A 27,354-nucleotide genomic window follows, 5' to 3' on the forward strand; every position below is an offset into this window, starting at 1 on the left:
GTCAGGGCTCAGGGGCGGCTCCCCCAGCCGCGGGCTGGGTTGTAACTCCAGGTCCCCTTCTGCCCTGGAGTGCATCCTCCCCCGAAATACCGTAGCGTATGGAAACCAGATCCGCAAGCCTCAAACACAGCTGTTGTGGGAGAAAAACCACAGCTGGCTGGTCCGTGCCGTGTGGTTGAGAGGGCCCCCTCCTGGCACCCCGCATCCGCATGACCACGCGCGCACCTGTGTGCTCACACTCCAGATTCTGTTCCGGGCCAAAGACCTGGACCCTGAGCCCCGCAGTCACGTCGTGCGAGGGAACCACACGCAGTCGGCGCTCCTGGCCGGTCTCCGGAAGTCCGTGCTGTACGAGCTCCAGGTGCTGGCGTTCACCCGCATCGGCAACGGAGTCCCCAGCTCTCCCCTCATCCTGGAGCGGACCAAGGACGACGGTACGGGAACGGTGAACAGCCCAAGCGACCCGGACGGTTGTCATTTTTCACTTAATTTTCAAACCACGTTTCCCCCCCCTTTTTTGGTTGAGGAAAATAAAACAGAATTGCTTTTCAGTCACTGAGCGTTTATATGGCCAATTTCAGCCCGGAGTGAATTTTTACAGCCTAATTAGGAACCTCTGCACATTTCGGTCATAACTCTGCGAGAGGCAGCGCGGTAAGGGCCGGGTGGGCGGGGGCCGGAAAACGTCCAGCCGCTCTGGCTGGCGGTGTCCGCACAGGTCGGGGTGAGAGCCCCACTCCCAGCCTGGGTGCCTCGATTTCCGTGGTGCACCCGCTCCCGTGGTCCGCACGCCAAGAGGTTCCTAGAAGTTCCTGCACGGAGTGCGGCGGGCTCCACGGGCTCCCCGACTCCCCACGCTCGTGCCTCCAGGCCGGAATAACAAGCACCTCTTGACGGCTCTGTTTTTACGGAAGTCTAAATCATCAGCAAGTACGGTTTTCCACTTTGCAGATGTCAAACACTTAAAGGTTATCTCTTTTTACATTTTTATTGTTACACGCACTATAGCAAATAGTCGGGGAGGGGGTTTATATTCTGGGGGAAAATACTGCTCTCCCCCCCCACACACACCCACCTTAGGGATCAGAAGCTTCTCGCAGAAGTGGAAGAACTGTAGATTTCCTGACACACGTCTGCGGAAGTCATTCAGTCACCCCCACGGTGCTCCGGCTGCTGAGCGGACCGGTCCTCTGTGTTCTCTTGGGAGACGGCACCAGCGCTGGGCTTCAGTCGGGGGGAGTTAGGAGCACTGCACGCTGTCCTTGCCTGGATGCAGAGCCTCGGGGGGCTGGGGCCTGACGGGGGGCAGTGGCCTCGAGGTTGTTTGCAGAACTGTGCGAAGCCATGACGGCCCGAGTTACACAAACGGACCTCCAGCCTTGGCCAATCACAACTGCCTCGTCCTAAAGTAGAGAATGGAAGTCACAGAATGCTTTTCCTTCTTCTCCCACGGTGCGAGTAGAAGCGTGCTTTCCACTCCCTCATTTCAGTGTGATCCAGATGATCAGCCGCGGGGACGGCGCAGGGGACAGAAGCCACATAAGGCTGCTGTCAGAATTTGCATATTTGTGCAGTTGGTCCTTGCGTGCGAGTCTATAGCCTCCTTACGGTTATGTTACCAAACGCAAGGGTCACAGATTTATTTAAACACAGATTTAAAATGTTAAATACTGTTCTCCGCTTAATAGCCAGAGGCAGAATTCAGCGGCCCTGGAATGACCGTAACAAACATCATCCTATCTCTGTATTTGTTGTTCCGAGCCCATTGCCTCTTATCTGGGAATCCATTAAGTTCCAACCGGAAGTCTGACACTCACTCGCCACCCCGTTTAAATATACCTACGAGGGCTATGACGCTGGTAGGCAAGAGCGCCGCACCACACAGGATTACTCTGCGCATTTGGGCGCATCGACTCTTCATTTTCTAAGACGGTGCATAGGAGGAAAATCATTCGTTGTAAACATGTCACTTTGTCAGTGGGGAGGGACTTTAGGCCGTCTGATTTATCTAACACCTGCTGGCAGGTGTCAAGCCCCCAGAAGGATTCAGCCCAGATTGGCGGAATCTTGACCTCGGGCTTGATGTGCTTGCGGCCTCACGCCCCTTGCACTCACGGGCTCCCAGCACGGTTTGTGAGCACCGCTTCTGGAAGTTGGAAAAGCAGATGAGCTGGATTCTAAATGAGGTGTTTTCTCAACAGCATTAGGGGGCCACATGGAGCCAGCTAGATTCCAAAAGTCATTCATGGCCTTGAGCGTCTGGTCCATGAACAGAGTCACCCGTGGTCGCGAATGCTCGGCCAGTCCACAGAGTCCCATGTAACCTCGTCATGTTCCCCCCCTAACACCGTAGTGGCACCTGGCTCACGGGTTTCCTCTCCTCCCTCCAGCCCCAGGCCCGCCAGTGAGGCTTGTGTTCCCGGAAGTGAGACTCACGTCCGTGCGGATCGTGTGGCAGCCGCCAGAGGAGCCCAATGGCATCATTCTGGGTGAGGAAGCGGCCGTGATTAAAGAGATCATAGCTCAGGGGGAAATAGCAATTACATTGATTCCATCTGTTTTTATTACATGTCAAAGAGGTTGAACAACAACAACAGCAAAAAAAAACCCTGCCTTTTCTGCACTGAGAAATGTGGGACCCTCTACTGTCTTGTGAACTGTGTGCTGAGGTTTCTTTGCAGATGGAAATTTACATTTTGTTAACCCAGAATTTCTTCCATTTGTTCGTGATTCACAACAAAACCATCTGTAATTGGCCCTTCCTTCAGCTCTGAAATAACCAGGCTGTTTCCATGGGCGTCTGGGAAGAAGCAGCCTCATTTTTCGCGGGAGCCAGAGACCTGGGCTTCGCTCCCAAGTTCCGGGAAACATCCTTGGCTGCCGGGCCTTCACCTCATCCTTTTAAGAAGTTTCCAGAGTGAATTGTGTGCCTTGGGTCCCCGGGAAATTGTTTATTTTAACGTTTCGTTCAGCGGGGTATCTCTGATAGCATTGATGAAAAGCCTTAATTTTTCTTAGTTCCCCAAAGGCGGCAGGTTTTATTTAAAAAAAAATCATTGGTTCCCTTATTTAGTCACCCTTTTCACCATGACAAATTCAGGGCCTCCCCTATGCACGGCATTGCGTGCATGGTGGGCAGTAAGGAGAGAAGATGCGCCTGTCCTCAGGATGTGAGAGGCTCACAGCACCGTCGGGGAGAGGCCCAAGGACAATGCAACGTGATAGGTGACTAATAACAGTTCACGAGATGCCCCACAAGCAGGTCCCCCGGGCCGAGGGAGCTGGATCTTGCTGATGAGTGGCCTCTCGAGTCCTGAAGGAAGGGAGGTGGGCCGTCCACTCAGCCAGACGGATGCCTGGTGCCTGTGGGAGTATAGACAGACCCCAGCCTGGAGATGTGGGCTGGGGCCCGGCCGGAGACGGCTGGGGATGGCCGGCTCTGCCATGCAGGGAGTGCCCGGGGGCCCAGATGCTGAAATCAGGGATCTAACAGCCGGGGTCCCAAGCTCGGTCTACTCTCCAGACCCAGGCCAGCATCCGATAGAGTGTTGCCCTAATCCAGACTTGCAACGGACCCCCACATGTGTTAGCTTGTGCGTGGGATGGTTTACAGGAAGATTATAAACCTGAGCTTATAGACAGGTAGTAAAATTCACCACTTACACCTGTCCCTGACGTTAGGATTCTAATATTTGGTTTGAAAAACAGTTTCACTTCATTAAAAAAATTTTTTTAAAAAAAACTCTCTGCTGAGGGCAATAGGGAGCCACCCCAGGACTTTGAGCTGCAAAGTGACATAATCAGGTTTGCCTTTTAGGTAATAACTAGACAGAGAGGCAAATATTTTTTGAGTTCTTGTTCCATGAACACGGGGAGGACAGAGCCTGGGGCACACCGACGTCGTCTGCTGCGAGGCTGGGGCCCTCCTGTCTGGCCCTTCCTCGTGCGATCCTGGAGTTGCTGGGCGGGGTACTTTGCTAAGAGTACAGTATTTCTGAATTGGGTGACCTTCGGAACTGCCGGTTCTTGCTGCTCTAAAACCACGATGAGCTGCGGAAGAAGCTGCTGGTGAAGTGTGTATTCTCATCCCGTCTGGATGAGGCAGGATCACAGACACGTGTTAGGCCCCGCGCCTTGTGCTCCAGACCTGGGGCGGGAGATGGTCTACGGAGCGTATGGCTGGGCCAGAGGTTTCCCGGAGCCCCTCAGTGCCACACCCGGCTGTCTCTTCTGGACCGAGCAGGGCTAAACATCTGATGACCCAGGGGGCGTCCCCAGCTTGCCATGAGACAGGAAACCTCTCTGGAGCACAAAATGTGAATTCTGACCTGTCACAGTACCCGGAGTCTCCAGGAAGCAGAGTGTCCCCGGCCTGCTGAGGAGGGAGGCCCCATCCCCACCCGCCCCGGGCCTGGCAGCCTCTGCTCCTGCCGCCCCCGCCACGGCCTCTGCCCTCTGCCCTCTGCCCCGGCACTGCGGCTGGGGCAGATTCTGTGCCCACCTCCACGCTCACTGTAGCCATCCTGGGCCGACAGAAATCATCCCGACAGGAGGACCCCATGGGAGAGGGATGGGAGGCCAGTGAGGGTTTCATGTGTGTTCCTCTCTTACCATAGATGGACATGCACTCTGATTTCGTAGCCATGGCTTTGAACTACTCATCCCCAGTCCTCCTCGCGAACGTGGGGAGGTTCTGGCCTTAGCCAGGGCCAGCCCACTGTGCTTGCTGGTCCTTTGCCCCTTCTGTGCCTCTAAAGTCACATTCAATGTCACCTCCACCTGCAAGCTCCCTCCACGCCTGTCCCTGCCTGGTTGTGCCCACTGTCATCACATGAGTCTCACTGTCCGATGGTAAGATCTCGTCACTCACTTTGAAGGGCATCTCTAACGCTTGTACGTCTGACTGAAAAAGCACCGTGAACAGAGAATTCAGACCACAATGGGGTAGCATTTACATCATTCAGATTTGGAGGCCTAACTCAGGTGCTACCCGGGAGAGACGGGGACGTGGGCAAACACACATGTACGCTCCTGGAGAATGATCTGGAATGTCTGGGCGAGGGAGCACGTCTGTCCTCCGCATCCCGGAGGCCCTTCCCGTCAGGTCTTAAGCCTGGAGTCCTCACACCTATACCCAAGGGGACACGCATGGGACGCTCCTGCCACATGGCGTTTGATAACAGGACATCCGAGTGTCCATCCGTCGGGTGACAGAAAGGTGTATTGTGGGCTCTTCACGCAGCAGAAAACATGATAGCGGTTAAAGGAATGACCAAGATCTACGCGAGTCTACATGAGGAAATCTTACAAGCATCCATTCAAGGGAAGAAAAACAAGTTGCAGGAGAATACACGCAGTTCCTGTACATTTAAACCTTTATGAGCATTATTATTATCATTTACGGGTCCACACGTGAAAGTGTGCACTCACGGACAGGAAGACACCCCGAGTTGCCTCTGAGGAAGAGGATCCGGTGGGGGCCACAGGACGGCCTCAACTTTTTCTGCTTCATCTTCTCTCTTATATGAACAAAACAAAAACAGTCCAATTTGGCAAAATCGCAAGATTTGTTCAGTTGGTGCGATGAATACTTGGGTGTCCCATCTATATTATTCTCAGTATTTTCTGTATGTTTGAAAGATTTATAATCAAAAAGGACAATCATAAGATAAAAATAACACATTCACTCTAAATTTAAAAAACAGAAAATTCAAACAAGAGGAAGAAAATGAGAATCACCCACAATTCCACCGCCCAAAGATAATGTTAATATTTTTTCTTCTAATCATTTTTCTAATACTTCAATTATAAAATATTTCCTACTTAAAAGGGAGCCTCTTCATCGTACTGCATGTATGTTTAGTGGTGGTGACCCGCACGTGTCCCTGCTGCCCCATCTAGGATGGACAGCCCACCAGGCCCCCCAAGGGATTTTGTGTTTATCTCTCCTTCAGTTTTCTGTATGACTTTCCTAGAGTTAAATTTAAGCCTAAAAATCTAATATTAGTGCTGCATGTTTTTAGATTTCATACAAACTCTTGTCGCGTGTTTTTCTGCAACTTGGCTCTTCCCTTCCCACGTCATGAATCTTTCCTACGTACACACCCTCACTGTCTGTTTTTGCACACACCCGACCAGGATGTTTGCAGCGTCTCCAGCATCCTGGTGCTCGCCTCCTGGTGCGTGTGTGGAAGGGTTCCCCAATGCCAGATGAGCACACCCAGCCTTGCGGGTCTGTCGGCTGCTCCCATCCCTGGGCTGCCCTGGGCTTCATCTCAACTCTTATTGTTCCTGTTTCCTTTTAAATCTCTATAATTTCTCCTTCTTGCTTGCTGATTGAACCATGCACTTAGGTTTTCTTTTTTTGATACCATATTAATTAGTTTTGGATGTCTTAACAGGAAGATTTTTCAGGACATCTGGTTTACCACATTCCAAAAGCAGACTCTCTCTGTATACTTCAGTACTGTTTGGATGCGCAAGGTGCGAACAGGTTCTACCCAATAATGTAATGTTTAAATGCAAATACATTATAATTGAAAATTTAAAAAAATATGGATGATCTCCCAAATTGTGCAGTCAGAAATAATGATGTGACTGATGTCCTTAGAGGCGAATCTTCACAGCGTTTCTGATGATCTCCTCAGGATACAGGCCTGGAAGCAGAATAACTGGGAGAAGGTGCTAGAACATTTCCGAGTTCTTCACCTACTTGTCACACTCCCCCTCCGGAACGCTGTGTCAGTCAGCTCTCCTGACAGTGGTGCCCATGTCACCGCACCTTCACCAGCATCGACATTAATGGGTTTTTTTTTTCATCTTGGCCAGTTTGATACGTAAAATACAATATTTATATGAAGGGGACATTTTCAAAGTTTACTAGCCATAATTTATTTTTTTCCTCTTGGGAATTTCCAGTTTATGTTCTGTACTAGTTTGCTGGGGCTGCCCTGGAGAATCACGCAGCGCGTGGCCTAAACAATAGGAATCTATTTTCTGTCAACTCCAGAGGCTGGAGGTGTGAGATCCAGGCGTGGGCAGGGCTGGCATCTCCAGCGGCCTCTCTCCTTGGCCTCCCCGTGCCCTCCCTCACCTGGTCGTCCCTCTGTGCATGTCTCTGTCCTGATCCCCTTTTGTACGGGCACCAGTCCCACTGGATCAGGGCCTCCCTCCCCCCAGTACTTCATTTCACCTTAACCCCTCTGTAAAGACCCTCTCCCCAAATACAGTCATATTGGAGGTGCTCAGGGCTAGGACCGAACATGGCAACTTGGGGGATGCAATTCAGCCCGTAACATGTCCTTTGGCCATTTTTCTCTTGGGGACTCACCCCTTCCTTACTGGCTCTCACATGCCTTACACGTTGGCGGCATCCAAGTACCAAGTGGCTGGGAGACCTGAGCCCGAAATCCGAGTCTGAGTTGGGGGCCTGGCTCTGCGGGCGTCAGTGCTGTGACACGGGGTCCGGACAACTTAGCCCAGGAAACACCGCCCGACATGATCATTAGCAATATTCACTGTCACAGATGTTGCAAAAGTTCCCCTTTTGATTTTGGTCACAAAGACTTTCACGTAGGCTTGAAAGGTGTGTGTCTTCCCGTCGTCTGCTGTTTCCACGGTGGGGAAGCAGGGGCTGTATCCTGCATGCTGGCCCAGTAGGCTGGGGTCAGCGTACACCCGGCCCCTCCCAGGGTCGCCGTGACTCCCTCCGCTCCTCACTCTGAGTGGTGGCCTCTCTCCCCACTCTGGACTTGCAGCCCATCACTCCCTGGGCACCACATCCATTCAGGACACGGTGGCAGGACTGGGGCACGCGGGAGGGTCAACAGGCTCGGCCTCTTTGTGCTGCAGAGGGTGAGACAGAGCAAGAGGAAATGCTGAACAGCCACCTGATCTCAAGACCTGACTCAGCCCGCTGTTCTCTGGAAGTTTCCCGACTTCATGCCCCCGGGCGGCGTGATTCACCCTCCCCCGCATCCCCACAGCCATGGTCTGCAGGATAAACTCGTGAATCCCGGGCTGCCTGCTCTGCTCTCCCCTGGGTTTTAAGCACCACACTCCGGACAGTCTGAAGGCAGCGTGGGTAAGCTTGCAGACTCAGCAGCCCAGCCTGGTGAATTTAGGCACGTCACTGAGCCTTTCTGTGCCTCAGTTTCCCTATTCCTCAAATGGGAATAACACTCATACTCCCTCGTAGTGTTGACTGAGTTGGGCATGAGGACCTTAGGACAACGCCTGCCACGTGGTAAGCACTCAACGAATGTTTGCTCGAATGCATGGCTGTTCCGTATTTCATCATGTCTCCCGGACCAGAGAATTGCTTCTTGACGCCCAAGTCTTCACCTGGTCCCAGCATCTAGCTGGTGCTCCCCAGCAGAGGTTTCACACGGGCAAACAGGGAGAAGAACCAGGAAAGGCAGGTTGGAGCCAGGTTATAAGATGCTCCTAAGGGAAACCGAGTTTCAAATTTGGATTTTGATCTGTAGTTCCTGGGGGGGGGGGGGGGTCACTAAAAATCACAAAAATCCAGGTAAAGAGAGGGCAGTATTTAAATACGTCGAGCATTCCAACCATGGCAAAGCAGACGAAAAGTAAAACAGTGCTATGTCTACCTGTAATGCAGAAAAACACCACATCTGAGCATCTTTTGTTGTAATGGCCTTTAGTTATAATGGTAACAAATGTTGTCTGGGTAGCCTGTCACCTGGATATTATTACAGCTAGCACACCAAATTGCAGACGCCGTAGGAAGGATGAGAAAACAGGTTCTAAAGATTCAGACTGGTGTTCATGGGAGAGAAAGGGAGACATCTTTTTGCAAGACTGGCTTCCCACCCAGAGACCTTGAGTCAATGCTCCCACTTGGGCAGCGCGGCCTTCCAAGTATATAAACACCTCTGCAGCCCGTGCTTTTGTAATCTATATCAAAACATGTTCTTGCATTTCCAAAAAAGATTAACAGCACGAAACACCACTAGGCGCCTACAGGGAAAAACACTTGCTTACTTGCGTAAATATTTTACTGTGGAGAGCTTTTAGCATTTAGAGCCTGCCTTTGGGGGATGCGGTGGGAGCCTCCTGAGCACGGTCACCCTCCCTCCCTCGCTGACGACTCCGCACTCCCTTAAATGCTACCAAGCTAACGTGATGCATGTGCTCTTTAAACCCACGCGGGGCTGCCCGGCCACACACACCAGAGCCTCCCCCCACTTCCAACTGCCTACCGAGGGCCTAACATTTACCCTTAGCTTATTACAGAAGGGTGTGCAAAGACTCTGCTGAGAATTAGGAGTGCGAGTGAATATAATCCCTGTTTGCAAACACAGAGTTTTGATCCACTATTGCATTTGTCTGCCCCCAGCCCTCACACGGATAAGCTGTAAGACCAACAAGCCACACCGTGCCTGGGCTGGGCGCCCCCGGGGCCATTCTGCTGCCATGGGCTCTCTGGAACAAGTTGTGGGTGCTGACAGGGCCCTCACCACTCACACCCACCCACAGGGGCTACCAAGGGGGTCAGCAGCACCGTGCCCCACTGGAGGCCTTGGCTTCGGGCCCCCGAGCATCAGGCCCTAGGGACGTGCCACCAAACAGGCGATTCTCAGATGGGTGCCTTTCACTCATACAGGAAGCACATAACCCTCAAGAGGCCTGCAACCACCCAGTGCACCGGACGCAGCTCCCTCAGAGGGCTCTGGGTGCCAGTCTACAGTCACCCCATCTGAGCGAGGCAGCTGAGACCCACCCCCCCCCAGGACCCCCCCCCCCCCAGGAGGCTCCCACCAACAGCAGCATCTTAGAACCTCCTCATGGATCTCACACAGCTAAAGGTTCTAGAACTGGTGTCGGGCTTGAAACACACGCCCTTCCCCAATTCTCATTTTCTAGATGCGAGTTTTTTTCCATCTTCTGGGCGTGTTCAGAGACCGCATAGTTTCCATCTTCACCTTGGATCAATGTGGCTCATACTTGGCCTTGCCCCCCTGAATGCCTGTATTATCATAATTCACCCATAACCTTACAAATCAGACTTCACTCGGGCTTTGTTTTCCTCCTACTATTGATTCGACTTGCCCATTCTTTCCTAACACCCAGCGCAGCCTTCTGCCCTTGCACCGCTGACATCCAGCATGCTAATGTTTCTGATCGCGCTCGAGCTGTAATTACATAACTAGCCTTTTCCACCGAAACACTCTTTTCCCTCAACACTATCTGCCGTTATTCCCTACAAATGCAAGAACGGGTACTCAGCTTCCTTTTGCCATTTGTGCACAGGAAAAGGCTCTCCTCTACTGCCCGTGAGGCTAGGGCGTTGTAAGGACATTAGAGGTGGCCGTCTTTCCGTTCACCGGGCCACAGAATGGGGACTGGGGGAGGCCACCGTGGGTTTAGGGCGGATAAGAGGAAGGCACGAACATACCCCCAGGCTGAGGGACTTTCTCCCAGCGGCTCGTGTGGGAGCCAGAGCAGAGGCGGAGATAATAAGCCGGGCTTCCCGCAGCTGCGCGCGGACGACGCCGTGCCTTGCTGTTCCGTGTGTTGCTTCAGAGTCGGCGCTGTGGCTGTAGGAAGTGGGCCTCATGGCCTCTGTGCTTCGGGGGTGGAGGGGCCCGGGGCAGTCCCGCTGCAAACAGCCCCCTTGCTGCTCAGTGCTGGTGGCGCCTCGAGGGGCAGGTCTATGCGTGCAGTATTACAGCCGATCAAAACTCACATTTCTGAAGGACAAGAAGGACGCTTTGGAGATGTGGTAAGAAGACACGAATGAAAAGCCTGCACTTGGAGTAAAATCAGTTTTGTTTCAAGTTCATATGCATAGGAAAATGATGACCAAAAGCTGTCCCTAAGATAGGAACAGTGACCTCGGGATGGTGGCAGGTGCCGTGTGTGCGGTCGGCCCACGGGGACCCCGCACTGCCCTCCACGGCCCGGCCCACAGCGTCTGCCCTGGGGCCGGGCTTCTGGGGGAGTGCCCAGCAGCAACCCCCAGCCCATGACTGCTGGGGGCTGGGGGGACGCCACCGCAGCCCCTGCCACCCCCACCCCCCTAGTGGGCAGAGCCTTGGGGGCCCAGCAGGGCAGCTCCTTACTCGCGCCGTCTACCAGCTTCCTGTCTCCTGGGCTCACCTCCCGAGAAAACTCTGCTCTGGGCTGTCTTGGAGTCGACTGCGCCCCTCAGGACTCAGGTAGCAACATCCATAGAACAGAAAGTATCCTGTGTGGGCAGAGACCCCCCGACCAGCATCTCTAGCACCTGCCCCTGCGTAGCCGGCTCCATCCTCCTCTCCTAGCCAGCGTGGCCGATGGTGACCCACGGCAGCCCGTGGGATGTGACATTCAGAGGGCCTGGGGCCTCAGGCCGCCCCCCATCCTGACGTACGCTCTACCTCTCCTTGGTGCTCTGGGCTCCGACGGCCGAGGGCTCTGGCATTGGGCTGGGCGGGGGCCGGTGGGGGGCTGCCCCTCGCAGGTTGTCGTGTGCATCCCACACCTAGCGGTGCCCCACGCCTCTTCCGGACGACCCCAGTGTTTCTGTCCACTTTCCAGAACAACTCATGCTCTCCAGAGGAACCCTGGCCTCGGTGTTTCTGCCTCTCTGTGTGCTGGCGTTGACCCCCTAGCGCCCCCCCACCCCACCGCCCGTTCCCAAATGCCTTGTGGTCTCTCCCAGTCCCTAACGGTCACCTTGCAAATGTCCCATAGAGCGACCAGATTATTTTCCACTTGTGTCTCTTTTCTTCAAATCATCAGAATTCTACCGTTTTAGAGCAGGAAAGAGCTGGGGAAGCAGCAGGTCCTCCCGGGCAGAATGGGGCTCCCACACTGAAGGCGTAGCTCTGTCCCCTGCTCACTGTGCCCCCTCCCGGCCCTCGGGGGTAAAACGGACACACATCCTGTGCCTGAAATGCAGAGGCTCTAATAAGTGGGGACGAGTCATTTTCTTGATTCATAGTGTAGGGTTGAGCGCGTCTCCCTCTTCCCTCCTGGGTTCTACGGCTGGTCCAAGAATTAAGTTCACATAAGACAGATGAACAGGAGGAAAGCAAATTTAATTTTGTAGGTACAGGAGCCCCAAAGATCAGAGGCTCAAAAGTGACCAATGCAGGCTGTTTTTAATGCTTTTGAGTCAAAGAAACAGTAGATTGATGACGAATTGGCAAGAGGAGGGGTTTGGGCTTGGGGCGGTAAACTAGTGAAGTAACAGGGTTACTGCCCATGGTTGGCGACAAGGCTGCCTCTCTCCCTCCCGGTGCAGCGGGGGGACTGATTTCCTGCTTCCAGGGGGACAGAGGAGGGTCTGGGTGTCCCTCTGGCACTGGCCGCTGCTTAAGTAATTTTAATCCAAAATAATCAATATGCGAAAATGGCATGTTTGGGTGTGGCCTAAGCTACTCTGCTTCAGTGGCTGGAAACGAGAAGCTGAGAGTCGCCTTGGGGTTGGGGTTGAAGCCTGGCTTAGGGCCTCCCGGCAGCCGAGGTGTTGAGTACGGAGGAAGGGCCTGCAGGCTGCAGTCTTGGGCTCAGGGGGGCTGGGACGTCTCCCAAGCCAAGCGTGTGCATGGCCAGGTGTCTGCCCGCTCCGGATGCTGGGAGAGCATGTGCCGGCAGGTGGTTCCTGCATCTCCTTGCTCTCTCAGCTATAGGCGTGTGTTCTCACACCGTGAAGACAAAACCTGTTCAGCTCCTCCTACCTAGAAATCCCGCGTGCACGTAGCCAGGGCCCAAGCCCCAGGCCTACGTACATCAGCCGTCTTCTGGTGCAAAGTCAGACTCTTTCTTTGAGGAGGGTTGGTATCTCTTCATCACCAGGAGTGATATTCAGATGGCTGAACTCACTGACACCAGGTCACACCTCATTCTTGAGGTTTTAAAAATGTTGTTTGCTCCTGTTCTTGTAGGTAACGTCTGTGCCTGTCACTGTGGCCTCTGTGCTCTGTCAGTTTGTCTTTGCAAAATATCCTTCCTTATCTTCTTTCTCTAGTTTAGGGATACGCGTATGTTAATGGCATTGGTCTGTTGCTTTTTGTTCTGGGCACGGTCGGGGGGAAGAAGGGGTCGCCACAAGGCCCCGGCTGACCCCGGTCCTACGTGAGGCTCACTTCGGCCTCTGTGTATGGAGTGCATCCCCGTGCGGGCAACACCGCCTTGGGACAGCAGATGGCTTCCACCCAAGCTTGGATCTAGACCGTGTGCCGCTGTAAGTTTGCCGAACGGGCATTGCTAGTCCCCCACAATCCCGCTGCAATTCCTGACAACATAAAAATAATAACATGACTCAACACAGCCGAGGGGGGCATCCCGGGGGTAGAGATGCTTTGAGAGCATCGACTGACAGAACTTCATGGCTGCGGGGGTGTCAGAGACACAAACCGGAAGAGAAACAACAGCAACACTGTGAGCGATCAACCGTGTGTGACCGACGAGCCAGAGGTGGAAGTACTCTGACTTCACCCCCATTCCCGGGGACGGGGCCGTGGGTGCAATAGGAACAATTAGGGATTGAGTACCTTGTGGAAATCATGGCCGTCGGGGGCGAGGACGTCGTGACTCTCAGGCAGGAGTATGAGAAGAGCCACAAACAGACGGTGAGCCTTGGGAAGGACCAGACACGTGGCAGAGCGAATGCCGACCCAGAGGGGCTACCGAGGAGAGCCCAGTGCGGGGCAGGATGTTGCACGCTGCGTGCACAGGCACGGACGAGCGTGTCTTCATGGATGCGTCAGCGGCTCCCTGCTCTCCGATGCTCCCCAGAAAGACACCCAAGAAGCCGGGGCCTGGGTGGGAGGAGACTTCTTTAAACTGGTTCCTTACATTCCCATGTTATTTGTGAGCCACGTGAGTATAATACAATTCACAGAGTAACGACAAAACATTGCAATAGAACATTTTAATGCCTTCATTTAAAAAAAAAAAATAAAAGGCATCTTAAGGGTAGGAGTTTTCCAAGATGAATGTGAATTTCAGGACAGGAGACCCTGTTTCGGCCAGAAGGCGGCCGACCAGAGATGAAGGCCCTAGAAGCACAGTCCCGGCCCCAGGACACGGCGCTGTCGGGTGACACGTGCGGAGGGGCCGCACTCGATGTCGGCTCTGTGCCCAGCTCAGTGCAGAGCACGCAGCGCACAGCAAACGGGACCAGCCTGGCGGGGCCGGGGTGTCCCGCCCACGTCTAGGTCCTGTCCCCAGCTCCGAAGGGACCGAGCGGGAGCCTGACCCATGTCTGTCTGGGTCCCGTCCCTGGGCTGCTACTGCCTGGCACTCAGCACCCTTCCCCAGAGCTGCCAGACTCAGCAGGTGCCTGGGTGAGGGCCAGAGGCGCTGGGGATGAAACTCCTTGGAGGCTGCGTGACAAAGGACGTCCAGAGTGGCAGGTGGAGGGACTGGTGGGGACGCTGCGTCCTGCAGCCTCCGAGGGTGGAGAACTGCCTATGGTCCTTCTTCTGTAATCACGTTATAAGCCAGAGGGAGTGTGCGTGGGCGCTCGGCGGCGCTGGGGGGCCCTGCGCACCTCCCCTCCCCTCCCGCGCGGCCAGCGCCCTCCCCACGAGCCACTCCTGCTGCACCGCCCCCTCGCACAGCCTAACAGAGACCCAGAGGGGGCACGTCGCTGGGTCACAGTCACACAGCAGAGAATTCCCAGAGCCTGGATCGCAACCCGGGCAGGTGCGCTTCCAAAGCACGTGCTGGTCGGCCCCGCATGCTGTTGTCCCTTGGAAATACACTCGTGCTGCAGGCACTCGATGCCCCGTCTCCAGTAGCCAGGATGTGGCAAGGGGTCCCTCCCTTTGCTGGAAGATTGGGGCGGATGTTCTCTCTTCACAGGAACAGTATGACTCAGTAGAAAGTGAGACAGACTCAGGGTTCCCGGCCCGGCTCTGCTGTTACTTTCGGTGTGACCTCAGGCAGACCACTTACCCTCTCTGAGCTGTACAGCTTCATGGCCACGTGAGGATACGTAGGCTTCCTGTCATGGCCGTTGTGAGGGCTCAGGGAGCCAGGAGGTCAGCAGGAGAGCCCCTTGCGGTGGCTACAGTGACCACGGTGTCCTCACCCTCAGGCGGCGAGGTGCCCAGGAGTCTCTGAAGGCTTGGGACCAGTTTCCCGTGGCACCCAAACTCCAGGCGCCCCACCTACAACAGGGCGAGGGAAAGAAAGGTGGGAGGAAGGTACAGAGAAGCTCGGCCTGGTTTCTCTGGGCTGCCGGTCATCGGTCCCTGAACGGGGAAGGACAGGCGTCTAGCAGGAGACCCCGGCCAGAGGCTGGAGGCCAGCTGGGTCACCCCTGGTAGCCCGGGGACAGCTGGTCGTCGTGGTGAGGAGAAGGAACCACTCAGAGTCCAGCAGACACCAGGCCCGTGAGTGGCCATCGTTGTGGACCGGGCAGGGCGTGCCGGACCCCCGGTCTGTGTGGTGATGGCGGTGACCAGCCGTGGTCAGGGGCTTGATGCTGAGCACAGGAACCGTCCCCCAGCCTCACATACAGCCGGCCGGAGAGGCTCCTCGTGTGGTTGGACAGGTGACGAAGTGCAGGAGCTGGGAAGACGCCCGTAAGCTCGGTCACCAACGGAGCCGAAGAACGTGTGAGAAGGACGACAAAGGAGTGGGGGCATGTGGCCCGGTGAGGCGGGCGGGCGGCGTGGAGTTCCTGAGGCCTCGTTGCTGGGCGGCCGTCCCCCCCCCCAGGAGGCCAGCGGAGGCTGAGCTGGTGGAGGACAGAGTTCGGCTCTGCTGCCCGCCCCCCTCCCGCACCCCGGGAGCTCCTTGTTTACCCGGAGCAGGTTGGCTGTCAGCCATGTGTGGGGGCGCCACCGCACCCACGAGCTCTGGCTTTAATCAGTGCAGGAGCACAGCTGTCCGTGCCCACGAAGAGGCCACTGTGCCGGGACCCGGGCTGGGGCTGACAGTTGTCTCTGCCTCTTCAGAAGCGGGCGGAGGGGGCCTCGGCGCAGCCTGCTTGGGAGGCTCGGTCATTAATAACGTCTGATCAGCCATAATCCCTTGATAATCAAGGAGCTTCGGGAACCGTTCAGAGCGCGGAAGCCCCCCAGAGCTGATGATGACGCGCACCGCGCCGCCTCCTCGGCAGGAGGGGGATCCTGTGAAGGGGAGCCCCCAGCTCGGGGGCCATGCCGGCGTTCCCTGGGGTGCGGGCGCAGGGGAGGGCGGCCAGCAGGAGACGGAGCCCCGTCGGCATCTGCTCCCACTCCCCAAGCTGGGATCTGCGGGCCGACGGGGAGGATGACCGAGAGGAGGGGCGTGTGCCATGGGAGAAGGGCGCACTTGGAGGAACATTCTAGAAGGACGCCCTGCCCTTGGCCCTGTGAGGGGAAAGGCGGGTGGCAGGAGGGGCGAGAGGGACAGAAAAAGCAGGGAGCCCTCCCAGCCACGTCCTCTCGGCTCCAGCAGCCACGGGGAGGATGAAACTGTCTCCACATCTTGGGGGCGGGCAGGATGAGGGGGAGCGAGGGTCATGGGTCCCGGCACTCAGAGGCTCCATCCATCACCACGGCTGTGCCCCCTCTCAGATGCCGGCCCCGGAGGAAGGACATCGGGGAAACAAAGCGGGGGGTGGGGTGGCGGGAATGCGGGGCCCGAGCGGGGGTGACGTGACTGACGCGTGGCCCTCCGCCCTGCCTGCAGGGTACCAGATCGCCTACCGCCTGGCCAGCAGCAGCCCCAACACGTTCACCACGGTGGAGGTGGGCGCCACGGTGAGGCAGTTCACGGCCACCGAGCTGGCCCCGGAGTCCGCGTACATCTTCAGGCTGTCGGCCAAGACGAGGCAGGGCTGGGGGGTGCCGCTGGAGGCCACCGTCATCACTACTGAGAAGAGAGGTAAGACCCAGGGCCGAGTCCACCGTCGTGGTGCTCCGGGGAGGAGAGCCGGGCCTGAACGGGAGCCGCGAACTTGCTGGCCGCGCGGCTTCCCAGGTCAGGCCCTGCACCGTCTCACGTCTACACAGCCCGGTGTTTACCGGACAGGCAAGCATGTCCCTCTGCTCCCAGAGCCGTGGTGTCACTGGCCCAGGGTGGCTCTGAGTCACCACGTTGGAGGGCAGCTCCCTGAAGCCGGGCACGTGGTGTCTGGTGTTCCCAACCACGTGCCCAGCTGAGCAGGCGCTCCATGAACAGTCTCCTGCCGGGCAGTCCTAGGGAGACCTGTCCTCGTGGGCGCCGCTTCTGTCCAGGCGCTGGCGAGGGGCCTAGTGCATGTTGTCTTGGTTTATCCTCACCAGAGGCTGGCGAACAGTGCTGTGAGCCCCGTTCTACAGAGGAAGTGGGGGCCAGACAGATGCAGTCATCTGCCGGGGACGCAGCTGTGGGGCAGCGACGTGGACACCCTCCACAGGCCCCCAGGCCGCCTCTTCCCACGGCAATCTGCTGTGGGTTCCCATCTCAGTGAGCCCCTGACGTGCCCTCCAGCCTCGCTCTGACATCTGCCTCAGCGGGCTCCCTCCCCAGGGCCACCCCCACTCCAGGTGCAGAGGTCAGGGCCAGGCCCAGAGGTCTCGGGGAAGAGGATAGGAAGGCAGGTCTGCTTGGAGAGATGACCTGTCCAACTCCCATCTAGGAGTCCCCAAGCACCAGGCTCTGGAGCTGTGGGACTTCAGGCAAGGCCCTCCCCCTCTCTGTGCCCTGGTGCCCACGTGGGGCCTCCTGGGAAGCACCGAGGGCCAGCACGGTCCGCAGACCTCCGGGGGCAGAGCTGGTGCCGTGGAGCTCAGAGGGTGAGCCGGTGTCCTTGCAGCCTGTGTGATCGAGATCTAGAGCAGACAGTGTAAGGGAGGCAGAGGGCTTGAAAAACCACGTGCAGGGCCGATCCGAAACCCGCAAAAGGTAGAAGGCAAAGGAAGCTGACGTGCACTGAGCCCTCGCCACGTTCTGGCCACGCTCTGGCCACGTTCCAGGCACTGCAGCCCACTGCTCTCTCTAATTCCCACACAAGCAGGCCGAGCAGGTGGGGAAGCTGATGCCCCACAAGGTCCGGCGGCCACTCGGTGGCTGCTCAGGACAGGGCCGCTCGGCCCAGGCACACGGCTGACCCTTCCGATGGCCAACGGGGGGGGACACTGGCGTCACCTGTCCGTGGCTTCGAATCTTCTGGGGGCTTCACACCTTCCAGAGGAAGGCCGAACCCTTCAGCCCACTATGAGTCCCCCGACCCCAGCCACTGAGCCTCAGTCCCCCAAGGACGATGACAAATGCACAACCCCTCCTCCTCCTCCGACGGTTACCTCTGCTGTTAACTGGAGGATGGAAGCCTTAGAGTCACTGGAGATGCCAAAGCGTGAAGCAGATGGAGAGACAGCCGTGCACACTCGGGCCCCTGGCTATCGGCACATAGCACTGTCCAACCCATGGCCCCCAGCACGGGGGGCCCCTAGACAGAGGACAGGCGCCAGGAGAACCCCCTCCTGCCCAGGTCCGCAGGCTCCCCCTTGTCCAGGACGTGCTCGGGGCCCTGAGTGCTTCTCCCAAAGGCTCTTGCCTTCTCCCTCAGAGCTGATGCAGCCCCACAGGGAAATCCAGCACTTTCTAAGGCACAGGGAAAGACACAGGTTTGCTAACGGTTTGACGTGACTCACATCCAAGTGGCAGCATTAACACGAGTGCCCTTCAGGAGGCACCCGGGTCCACAGCAGGGTTGCTGCTGATGGGGCTGGGGGGACGCACGCCCACACCCTGGCCCGCACCCCGACCACCCGCACCAGCTGCCTGGGGCCCATAGAGCTTAGGGGATTTCCGCCAGGGCCCACAGAACCCCCAGCAGAGTTTGCCCATTGCCAGTTTGCCCAGGAGGGTGGTCCTTGCAGCTGGTGAGGGGACGCAGGGCTATTGCTCTGGGGAGGAGGAACCAGGCAGCCAAGCGTGTGCTCCCAGAGGAGCACCGACCACGTCAGGGGGAAGGGCTGCTCCCACTGTCACCGCAGGTCACTGCTTTATTACCCACCACACGTTCTCAGCAGGATCAATAATCTTCATGATAAACAATTGAACAATTATTCTTTCCTCTGTGGAGTTTCTCTGCTGCAATCGATGGGGCGAGGAGACACATGACGGGAACGATCCATGCTCAGGAGCCAGGTCCTGGCCCCCTGCGCCCTGCACTCCCAGGCGCCAGCGCTGTGGGCACAGAGCGGCGGTGACAGCCCCCGCAGTTGCTGAGCAGGACACCGTCCGTGTTTCAGCCTCGCGTTGGCTTCCAGGGAAAGGAGTCAGCATGACAGATGCACTGAGCCCGAGACCAGAGGGAGAGCCCACAGGGGCCTGGGAGTGTCACTCAGAGATGCCCAAGGGACATGTGGTCGTCGGGGAGCATGTGTGGGCTCACCCTCCTGTCTGTCTGTCTGTCTGTCTTCGCACTGAGAGAAAGCCAGGGTCTCCAGTCAGATCCGGGCCGGGGCAGGTCGGGAGCCGGCCGCCAGGCAGCCGCAGGTGCCCAAGGGACCGGGAATCAGCTCCCTGTTCTCTGCCTTCCTGGAAAACAGCCTCTCACGCGGCCCTGGTCTGTTCTCTCTTGGTTGCAGAGCGACCGGCGCCCCCCAGAGAGCTCCTGGTGCCGCAGGCCCAAGTGACCGCCCGCAGCCTCCAGCTCCGGTGGGTTCCGGGCAGTGACGGGGCCTCCCCCATCCGCTACTTCACCGTGCAGCTGCGAGAGCTGCCCAGGGGAGAGTGGCAGACCTACTCCTCGTCCGTCAGCCACGAGGCCACGGCCTGTGCTGTCGAAAGGTACCCAGAGCCAGGCGGGCCCTCCCCGGGGGACGCAGCAGGACAGCTCACGTCTCTTCTCCGCGTGCACACTCCCTGTACCAGGGACCGGGACCCCCCCTGCCGGAGCCCGCTCCAGCCTCTGCCCCGGCTCTGTCCTTCCGGGCCTGCCCTGTGCAGGTGGCATGCACACCCCAGGGCCCAGGGATGGACGAGGCACAGGTGACGGGGCCAGCGAGCCTGCAAGTGTGGGTTCCCGCCCCCTACGGCACCCTATCCCCTGAGGCGGAGGAGGGGGAGGTGGGGGCAGGGGTGTCCCGGCTGAGAGCCGCACCTTCTCTTGGTGCTCTCTCTCCTGGTCAGCAAGGCAGATGGCTCCCCCACCTGCTGTCACCCACCGGTGATGGCTGATCAGGGAAATGGGGGGGCGTCCCCACTGTGCCGTGAGAACCCAGCATTTATCCAGTTACTGAGTGAACCACCAGGCAAAGGCAGAGCGGAGCGGTGCCGACCACCGCAGCTCAGCTCTTGGCACCTGCGGCCTCATTTGGGCCCCTTTACATGTTCCCACTCCCCTCTATGGTGAGGGACCAGGGCACCCTCCCCTACGATGAGGGACCAGGGCACCCCCCCTACGGTGAGGGACCAGAGCAGCCCCCCTACAGTGAGGGACCAGGGCACCCCCCCTACGGTGAGGGACCAGGGCAGCCCCCCATGGTGAGGGACCAGAGCAGCCCCCCTATGGTGAGGGACCAGGGCACCCCCTCTACGGTGAGGGACCAGGGCACCCCCTTCTACGGTGAGGGACCAGGGCACCCCCTTCTATGGTGAGGGACCAGGGCACTCCCCTCTACCATGGGGGACCAGGGCTACGTAACTGTCTAGATGAGGGTTCTCAGCAGTGACCTCAGGCCCTGCATCCCCACCTGGGGGGCCCGGGCTGCGCAGGCTCACCCCACCCTTCAGAAGGCCCCTGGGTCTGTCCGGTGTGCAGGCCTGTCCCGGGAGCTGGCCTGGCATCTTCCCTGTCCTCCTTCTCTGGCCCTGACTGTGGTCACTTTCTGTGAAGCCCACATCAGGCTGTGGGGGGGCCACGAAGGAGCATGCCCCACCGGCTCCGAGGCTGCCAGGACCCTGGGCAGCACCTCGCGCTGGGAGGGTGGAAGAGGCCTAGACCCCGTTTCCCAGGCTGGCCCATGTTCCTCTCACCTCAGACAGAACACCACGTACTCATTGCCCCCTGTTCTGGGCACCGTGCTGGGAAATCTCGCACACGTTTCTCGTTGAACCCGCAGGATTGCCCAGCGGGGGAGGTCATCGTCCCCATCCTACGGAGGGGAGTGGGTCGCCTGCAGCCCCAGCGCCTCCCCCAGGTGTCCTGACCCTCCTCCTCTGCAAGGCCGCCGGGCTCAGCCCCTGCACGCTGCTGAACCTGAGCCCAGGAAAGGAGCAGCTGGGCATTGGGGGGCGGGGGGATGCTGGGCTCCTGCAGCAGCCTGATCCTCAGACACCCCCCACCCCCCAGGCACAGTCCAGGCTGTGGGGGACGGGGGGGTGGCGTGTGGCTCTTTCACTGCCTCTAACGTGCGGCAACAGCAAGGTTTAGAGAGAACGGGACCCCCCCCCGTGGGTTCGAGGTGACACGTGACGCACATGTGGGTGCTGTCAGCACTGGGGCATCATGGGAAGGCAGACTTTGAGGCCACAACTGTCCAGGCTCAGGTCGGCTTCCGGCCACGTGCCGTGGGGGCGGTCTTGGGCGGCTCCCCAGCACTCACCTTCCGGCTTGTTGCACGGTCCGGGGCCATGCGGGGCCTGGTGGCACCAGGCGGGGGACAGTGGCGGCCGCCCTACACAGCCCCCCCGGGAGGCACGGCTGCATGTTGTCAGCATCCTCGCAGCACACCCATGGGCGGCCCCAAGCAGGTGGCACGGATGTCCCAGCGTCTCCGTCGTGGCTCCCAGACCTAATGCCCCCTGGGGGGAAGGCCTTCGGAGCGGGTTCCAGTCCCAGAAGGAGGGCAACTCATCGGCTCTCAGCTCCAGCCGCCTGGGGCCCGAACGATACTCCGTGCACAGTGACCGCCTCCCTCACACGCTCCCGGGAGCACCAGTGGCGTCTGAAAGCTGAGCGCGGACGGTCCCCGAGCACAGGGGCTGTTTCCAGCAGGGCCAGAGGCACCGCCGGGCCCCCCACGGGAAGGGCATCAGTAGCTCCGACGCGTGAGCCTGAGGCTCATCCACCTGCCCAAGGTTACGCAGGGGTTAACGTGTAGGCACTCCGGAGTGCATGCTCCTGGCAACCGCCCTGGGCTGCCTTCTAATCTGCGAAGGAGAAGCTAATGCAAATGTGGGCCTCAGGTGGTTGAGGCAGGAACCAAAGGAGAAAACCATGTGATTGTCACCAGAATTAGATAAAAGAGCTCCTAGGAAGCTAGGAACAGATGGGAAGTTATTTGTTTTAATAAAGGATAGCTCCCCAGAAACTGGGAGCAAAGATCATTGTTAAGGGTGGAACTTTGGAAGCACCCCAGGACAGCCAGGGCCAAAGCAAGGTCGCCCAGCACGGCTTTTCCAGCTGTGGAACGGGGGCGTAGGGAGGCCAGGAGACAGGCCCGTGGTCACGGACCAGCCGTGGCAGGGCAAGCTGGGGTGGCAGAGGGCTTGAGGGAAGAGCATCCACTGAGGTGCCAGCCAACAGAGAACCACTGTAATCCCATCGTAGGCCGGGGGGGCGTATGAAAACAGAGTCAGGGGAAGATTCTTCCGATCCCGTGTCCAGAGATGGTTATCAGTCTTTGAAAACGCAGAATCCTTCCTCTAGACCAAGGATTACCCAGACCCCACTTGCAAACCAGATGGGGGTTTGGGGACATGGGGACCCCCTGGTCTCCTGGAGGACCCCTCAGAGCCTCCGGGGTTCCACGGGGCTCAGTTTGAAACCCACAAGTTTACAGGTTGGCCCGGGAGGGGGGACAGAGGACCGCCTTGGAGGGGAGTTTGCCCGCCGGTAGCTGAGGAAACAGGCCGAGTCCAGAGCCGCTCCTGTTCTCCTGGTCTGGGCGATGGACACGGGCCGAGCCTCGCCTGAAACAGAGCTGCTGTCAGCGGGACAGGGGCAGGGGGCGGGGGGTCTCCTCATCTGCTCCTTCGGAAGTAATGGCAAGGATAGCCAGGGACCCGAGGAAGACCGGAGCTCGTCTGCTCAGAAGCCTGTGCGGAGACGGTATGGAACAGAGCTCAGCGCAAGGGACCGTCCACACAGGCCGCGTCGATGGAGGGAGGCAGGGAGGCCTGAGCGGTGGCAGCGGGCCGTGCACCCGGGGCATTAGGGCCCCTTAACTCCCCTAGGAGCCTTCCCCCACGGACGGTTGGCATCGGTCTTCGGTACAGCAGAGAGGCTGCCTCGAGACCAGACCCTCTTCCAGTCCTGGTCAAGCCAGGGGCAAGGGGCTCAGTGGGGCCGGGCCTCGAGTTTCTCATGCCCGCAATGGGAATCACACACCCCCAGAGCTGCTGTGCGGTGACCCCGGGCACTGCCTGGCCGGGCACACGGCGGGGACGAGGGGCAGGGGGGCCGGGCCAGCGCCGACCTCCACGAAGGCGCGCTTGCGGGCCCTCGCACCACGCTCTGAATCGCTCCCAGTCGTGCGAGGGCTGTGGTAAATTAGCTCCTCCTGAGAAATTCTCGCGTCCCTCAGAGAGCGGGGTTTTGCTCTGCAGGAGAGGCTCTAAGGACAGGAGGAGCCCCGAGTAAAACCGCCACCCCGGGCCAGGACGTTCGGCACTCCGCTCCGTCCCTGGGGGCAGGCTGGGAGGACAGTGCCGGCCGCCTGAGGGCCCCTCCCCGGCAGGACGGATTCCCGGTCCCTGAGCCAGGGCCTCTTCCTCCGGGCTGCCCACTCCCTGTGGCCAGAGTGTGGGTCGGGACAGAGGGGAAGGGCTCAGGCCCTCACGGCTCTTCTGTTTCAGGCTGAGGCCCTTCACTTCCTACAAGCTGCGTCTGAAAGCCACCAATGACATCGGGGACAGTGACTTCAGTGCGGAGACGGACGCGGTGACCACGCTGCAGGACGGTGAGCCAGCTGGGCCCCAGGCCGGCGTGCAAACACAGACCCCTGCCCGGCTGCGCCTTTGGACCCCGAGACACGGGCTCCCGGAGAGAGGCCCCGCTTTCATCGGAGCCAGGAAGGGGTCACCCGGGGGAGGAGGGCCGTGGCTGGCGAGCAGGGGGACTCGGGTAGCAGCAGACCGCTCAGAGTGCCCCATACAGCCTGGGGCCGTGAAGCCGACTTCAAGGGCTCGCAAGTGGAACGGGTTCCTTTGATTGGCTTCCAAACCCCTACGATCCATTAGCATCCTAGACATTGAATAATTTATAGGTTCATTAAAAATAAATGTGGAAGGGTAGCTGGTTTTTGAGAGGTTTCCCCATTTTTCTTATCCACAAACCACTCCACAGTTTTGCCATTTGACAGAAGCACAGGGAAGGGATGGAGGGAGATCCCCTAAAAGCTCCAGGTGGTTCTTAACCGCTCTCTCCCACCTCAGAGGAGCAGGCCCAAAGATCCCTTGTGATTTCGGGTGCCAATCCTGCCAGGCCCGGTGGGAGGCCGACTTAGGACACGAGGGTTGCTCTTGCCTCTTCGGATCCCGGGCTGCGAGCCTGAGCCCTCAGCTCACCCAGCAGCGCTGGGTACTCATTCCCCACATTTCCATCTTTCTCCTTTATAACCTGGGAGCATGGCTTCACCAACATGAGGCCTCAGGCGAGTCGAGGACCAGCAGAGGGGTTTGGGGGACCTTCTAGCTTCTCGGCCTCACACGGAGATTCCTCTGCTGCACACCCAGGCCGCCTGCCGCCGGGACAGCCCCTCGAGAAATTGTGGTTGTCTTTGTGGCTCATATTTTAATCTTACATTTAACACAGCTGGGGTTCTCTTTGGGAGTTAGCACTAATTCTTAGAAGAAAGAGGCAAACACAGAAGCTGATTTTGTTGGCGAGTCTTTGAGGAAATCGCAAGCGGGTGAGCAGGACACCGCAGACTCCCTTTGCCCTTATAGGGTTCAGGCTCCTTCAGAAATGGCCTGTTCTGAAAAAAAGCATTCGAGGGCCTCTCCAGGTTCCCAAAGGCCTGTCTAGTCCTTTGATACTTAAATCATTTCTTTTGATGCACCTATCCTGTTAATCTTCCTCTTCTGAGATTTGCAGTTTCTCTAGCAGTTGACTGCATTGTTCGCACCGTATTGTCTCCAGAACCACAGATCCGCTGAGAGGGACAGGCTCCGGGGCTTTGGGAGCCCTGGGCCGGGGTGGGGGGGCTTTCAACGTGTGGATGGTTTGCTGATAAACATTGCCTTGCTATGGTGGTTGGGATATTGAGACCCCCTCAATCCAGCATGATCCAGAAAGCTGAATAAGGGTCCACCGTGGGCCTCAGGAGGCCAGAGAGCACAGGGCAAAGGGCTCCCCAGAAGGCAGGAGGGGTGCTGCCGGTGTGGCTGATACCAGTGTGTCCCAGGTGCTGGGCACACTGGCAGGTGTGGAGGAGACTCACAGGGCAGGTGGCCGAGGGGCCAAGTCTCGGACAGTCAGTGGGTGCGGGGCGGGGAGAACAGCCTCAGTCATTCCGCTCAGTGACTCTTGGCGAGCATTTGATATACGGTCTCAGGATCTTACAGTGGGCAGCCTTGAAAAGGCCAGCCCGGCATGCCGGCAGGACCGCACGGGTTCAGTGGGAGCAGAGGTAGGGAAGGGGTGTCCGAGGAGGCCCATGGGACAGACGGATGGTGCAGGACTGTAGTTTCCAGCATGCAGGGCACGGCCACGGGCAGAGCCAAACTGACCGGATCCCTCTGGAGAGCAGAGCCGAGCAGCCACGGCCGCTGCCCTGAGCACAGCCGCCATCCCTCTGCCCCAGACGTCAGCCTCCCTCCCTTAGGGTCTGAAACCAAGAGCACTCGGGCCTGGCTTGACCCTTTGTCCCGCCCAGAGCCTCTCTGACCTAAGTACCTCCAACAAATGATGCTCTCCTCCAGGGAGGGCCCCTGAGAAGATGTGGGACAGCAGGAAGGCTCCCCAGGCAGGGTTCCCAGGGAAGAGAGCCAAGCGCTTTTGTGTGTGCTGTGTGGGTCTGCTGGGGGGCAGGGGGCGGGGGGACAAAGGCAGGGCATTATCTTGTCGCCTCCATCAGGATCAGTCCCTTCTCTCCGGGCAGGAACGGGCTCCGCAGGCGGGGAAGGGCATCCATCCATGGGGAAGCAGGGGAGGCGGGGATGTTGGCTTGCCGGCTTCCCACCCTCCCCCCCAGCCGGTCCCTGAACCAGGAGGGAGCTGGCTCCAGAACGGCAGCCAAGAACAAGCAGAACCAGCTAATGCTCACTTTTTTCTTTCTTGGATTCCAGTTCCGGGAGAGCCTCCAAGTTTTGTCTCGGTCACGCCGCACACCACCTCCTCTGTTCTGATCCAGTGGCGGGTAAGGGCTGGGAAGGGCAGGGTGTTTCCTGCACCGGCGTCAGAGGCTGGAGCCTGCCCACCTGCCGTGCCCCATGTCAGCGTCTGAGGGTCGGCGGTGGGTCACAGGACACCGCATGGTTGGCTGGCCAGGGGGAGCACCGTGGACCCCCTGAGCCACGCTGTGGGAAGGAGCCTGAGCATGGCTCCCTGGGGAGAGCAAGCGGGATGGCGGGGCTGGTGCAGGGCATCTGGGGCTGAATGTTCCAGGCATTTGGGGAAGGACGGCCCGGCGAGGCCTCCGTGGTACACACAGAACAGGGCCGCGAAACCGTAGCCTGGGGAGTGATCTTTCCTCCATGAATCGTCCACTACCAGATAAAATACCCACAGGGTTACATGCGTCCTGCCTACGTTCCAGGTGTTAATCCTCAGTGAACAGTCCAATCAAGGCATCTTGTCCTAGACAATCGAGTGATGTTGGTGGGCCTTGAACAGCACTGTAATACGATGTCGAAAGGACACTCTGCCCTCTCTTGGCCTTATTTCCAATTTGGGTACTTTCGCCAACAGCAATGTACATGGAAGACAAAAATAATAGAGGGGAGAACTGGCAAGGAAGAATGCCCCGGCCCAGGACAAGCCCAGCAAGGGTGCTCACGGGTCTGTGGAGAGGGCTCAGCCAGGCTGGGGGGTCAGGTTCAGCAGCCGGGCTGGAGCCAGGCCAGACAGACACAGCAACGGGCAGGGCCAAGGGCAGCGATGGGAACGTTGTAGGTGCTCTGGCCAGCAAGGGAAGCTCCTGAGACCAGAATGGGGCGGCCTTCCAGGAGAGGGCAATGCCTAGAGCCGGGGTCGTGGGGTAGGGAGGTGGGAGCAGGTGCCCTGGTCTGTGTTCACGGCCACAGTGAGGTGAGGTCTGCCTAGGAGTGGCCACGGTAGGCTGGTGGTCCACAGAGTGGTCTGTGCAGCTGAGCTTCTTCCTCCAGGTTAACAGGATTGTCCAGGAGAGTGCCAGCATCACATCCAGACCAGGCAAGAGAGAGGGGACAGTTTGAGGTCAGGAGACATAGGGGCCCAGGGGATGTAGGGACCAAGAGCAAACTGTGGCCTGGACACGGCCTTAGAGAGGCAGAGGCCGTGCCTAGCTGGGGACAGAGGCTGGCAAGAGGGGAGGACTGGAAGGGACTCCC

At 58.3% G+C, this 27,354-nt stretch overlaps 1 protein-coding gene across 1 annotated transcript in view; it reads left to right on the forward strand.

Annotated features, from left to right (window-relative positions):
• Positions 1 to 27,354, forward strand: part of SDK1 (sidekick cell adhesion molecule 1) — an 860,571-nt gene that overhangs the window by 755,357 nt on the left and 77,860 nt on the right. Inside the window, exons 29-34 of the mRNA XM_032394092.1 lie at positions 245 to 434; positions 2,391 to 2,489; positions 16,639 to 16,833; positions 19,527 to 19,728; positions 23,680 to 23,783; positions 26,113 to 26,183. Coding sequence (XP_032249983.1) covers positions 245 to 434; positions 2,391 to 2,489; positions 16,639 to 16,833; positions 19,527 to 19,728; positions 23,680 to 23,783; positions 26,113 to 26,183 — 861 coding nt within the window. The remainder of the gene's footprint in view (positions 1 to 244; positions 435 to 2,390; positions 2,490 to 16,638; positions 16,834 to 19,526; positions 19,729 to 23,679; positions 23,784 to 26,112; positions 26,184 to 27,354) is intronic.

This window comes from Phoca vitulina, unplaced genomic scaffold, assembly GCF_004348235.1.
Source record: "Phoca vitulina isolate PV1807 unplaced genomic scaffold, GSC_HSeal_1.0 scaffold79, whole genome shotgun sequence".
NCBI lineage: Eukaryota > Metazoa > Chordata > Mammalia > Carnivora > Phocidae > Phoca > Phoca vitulina.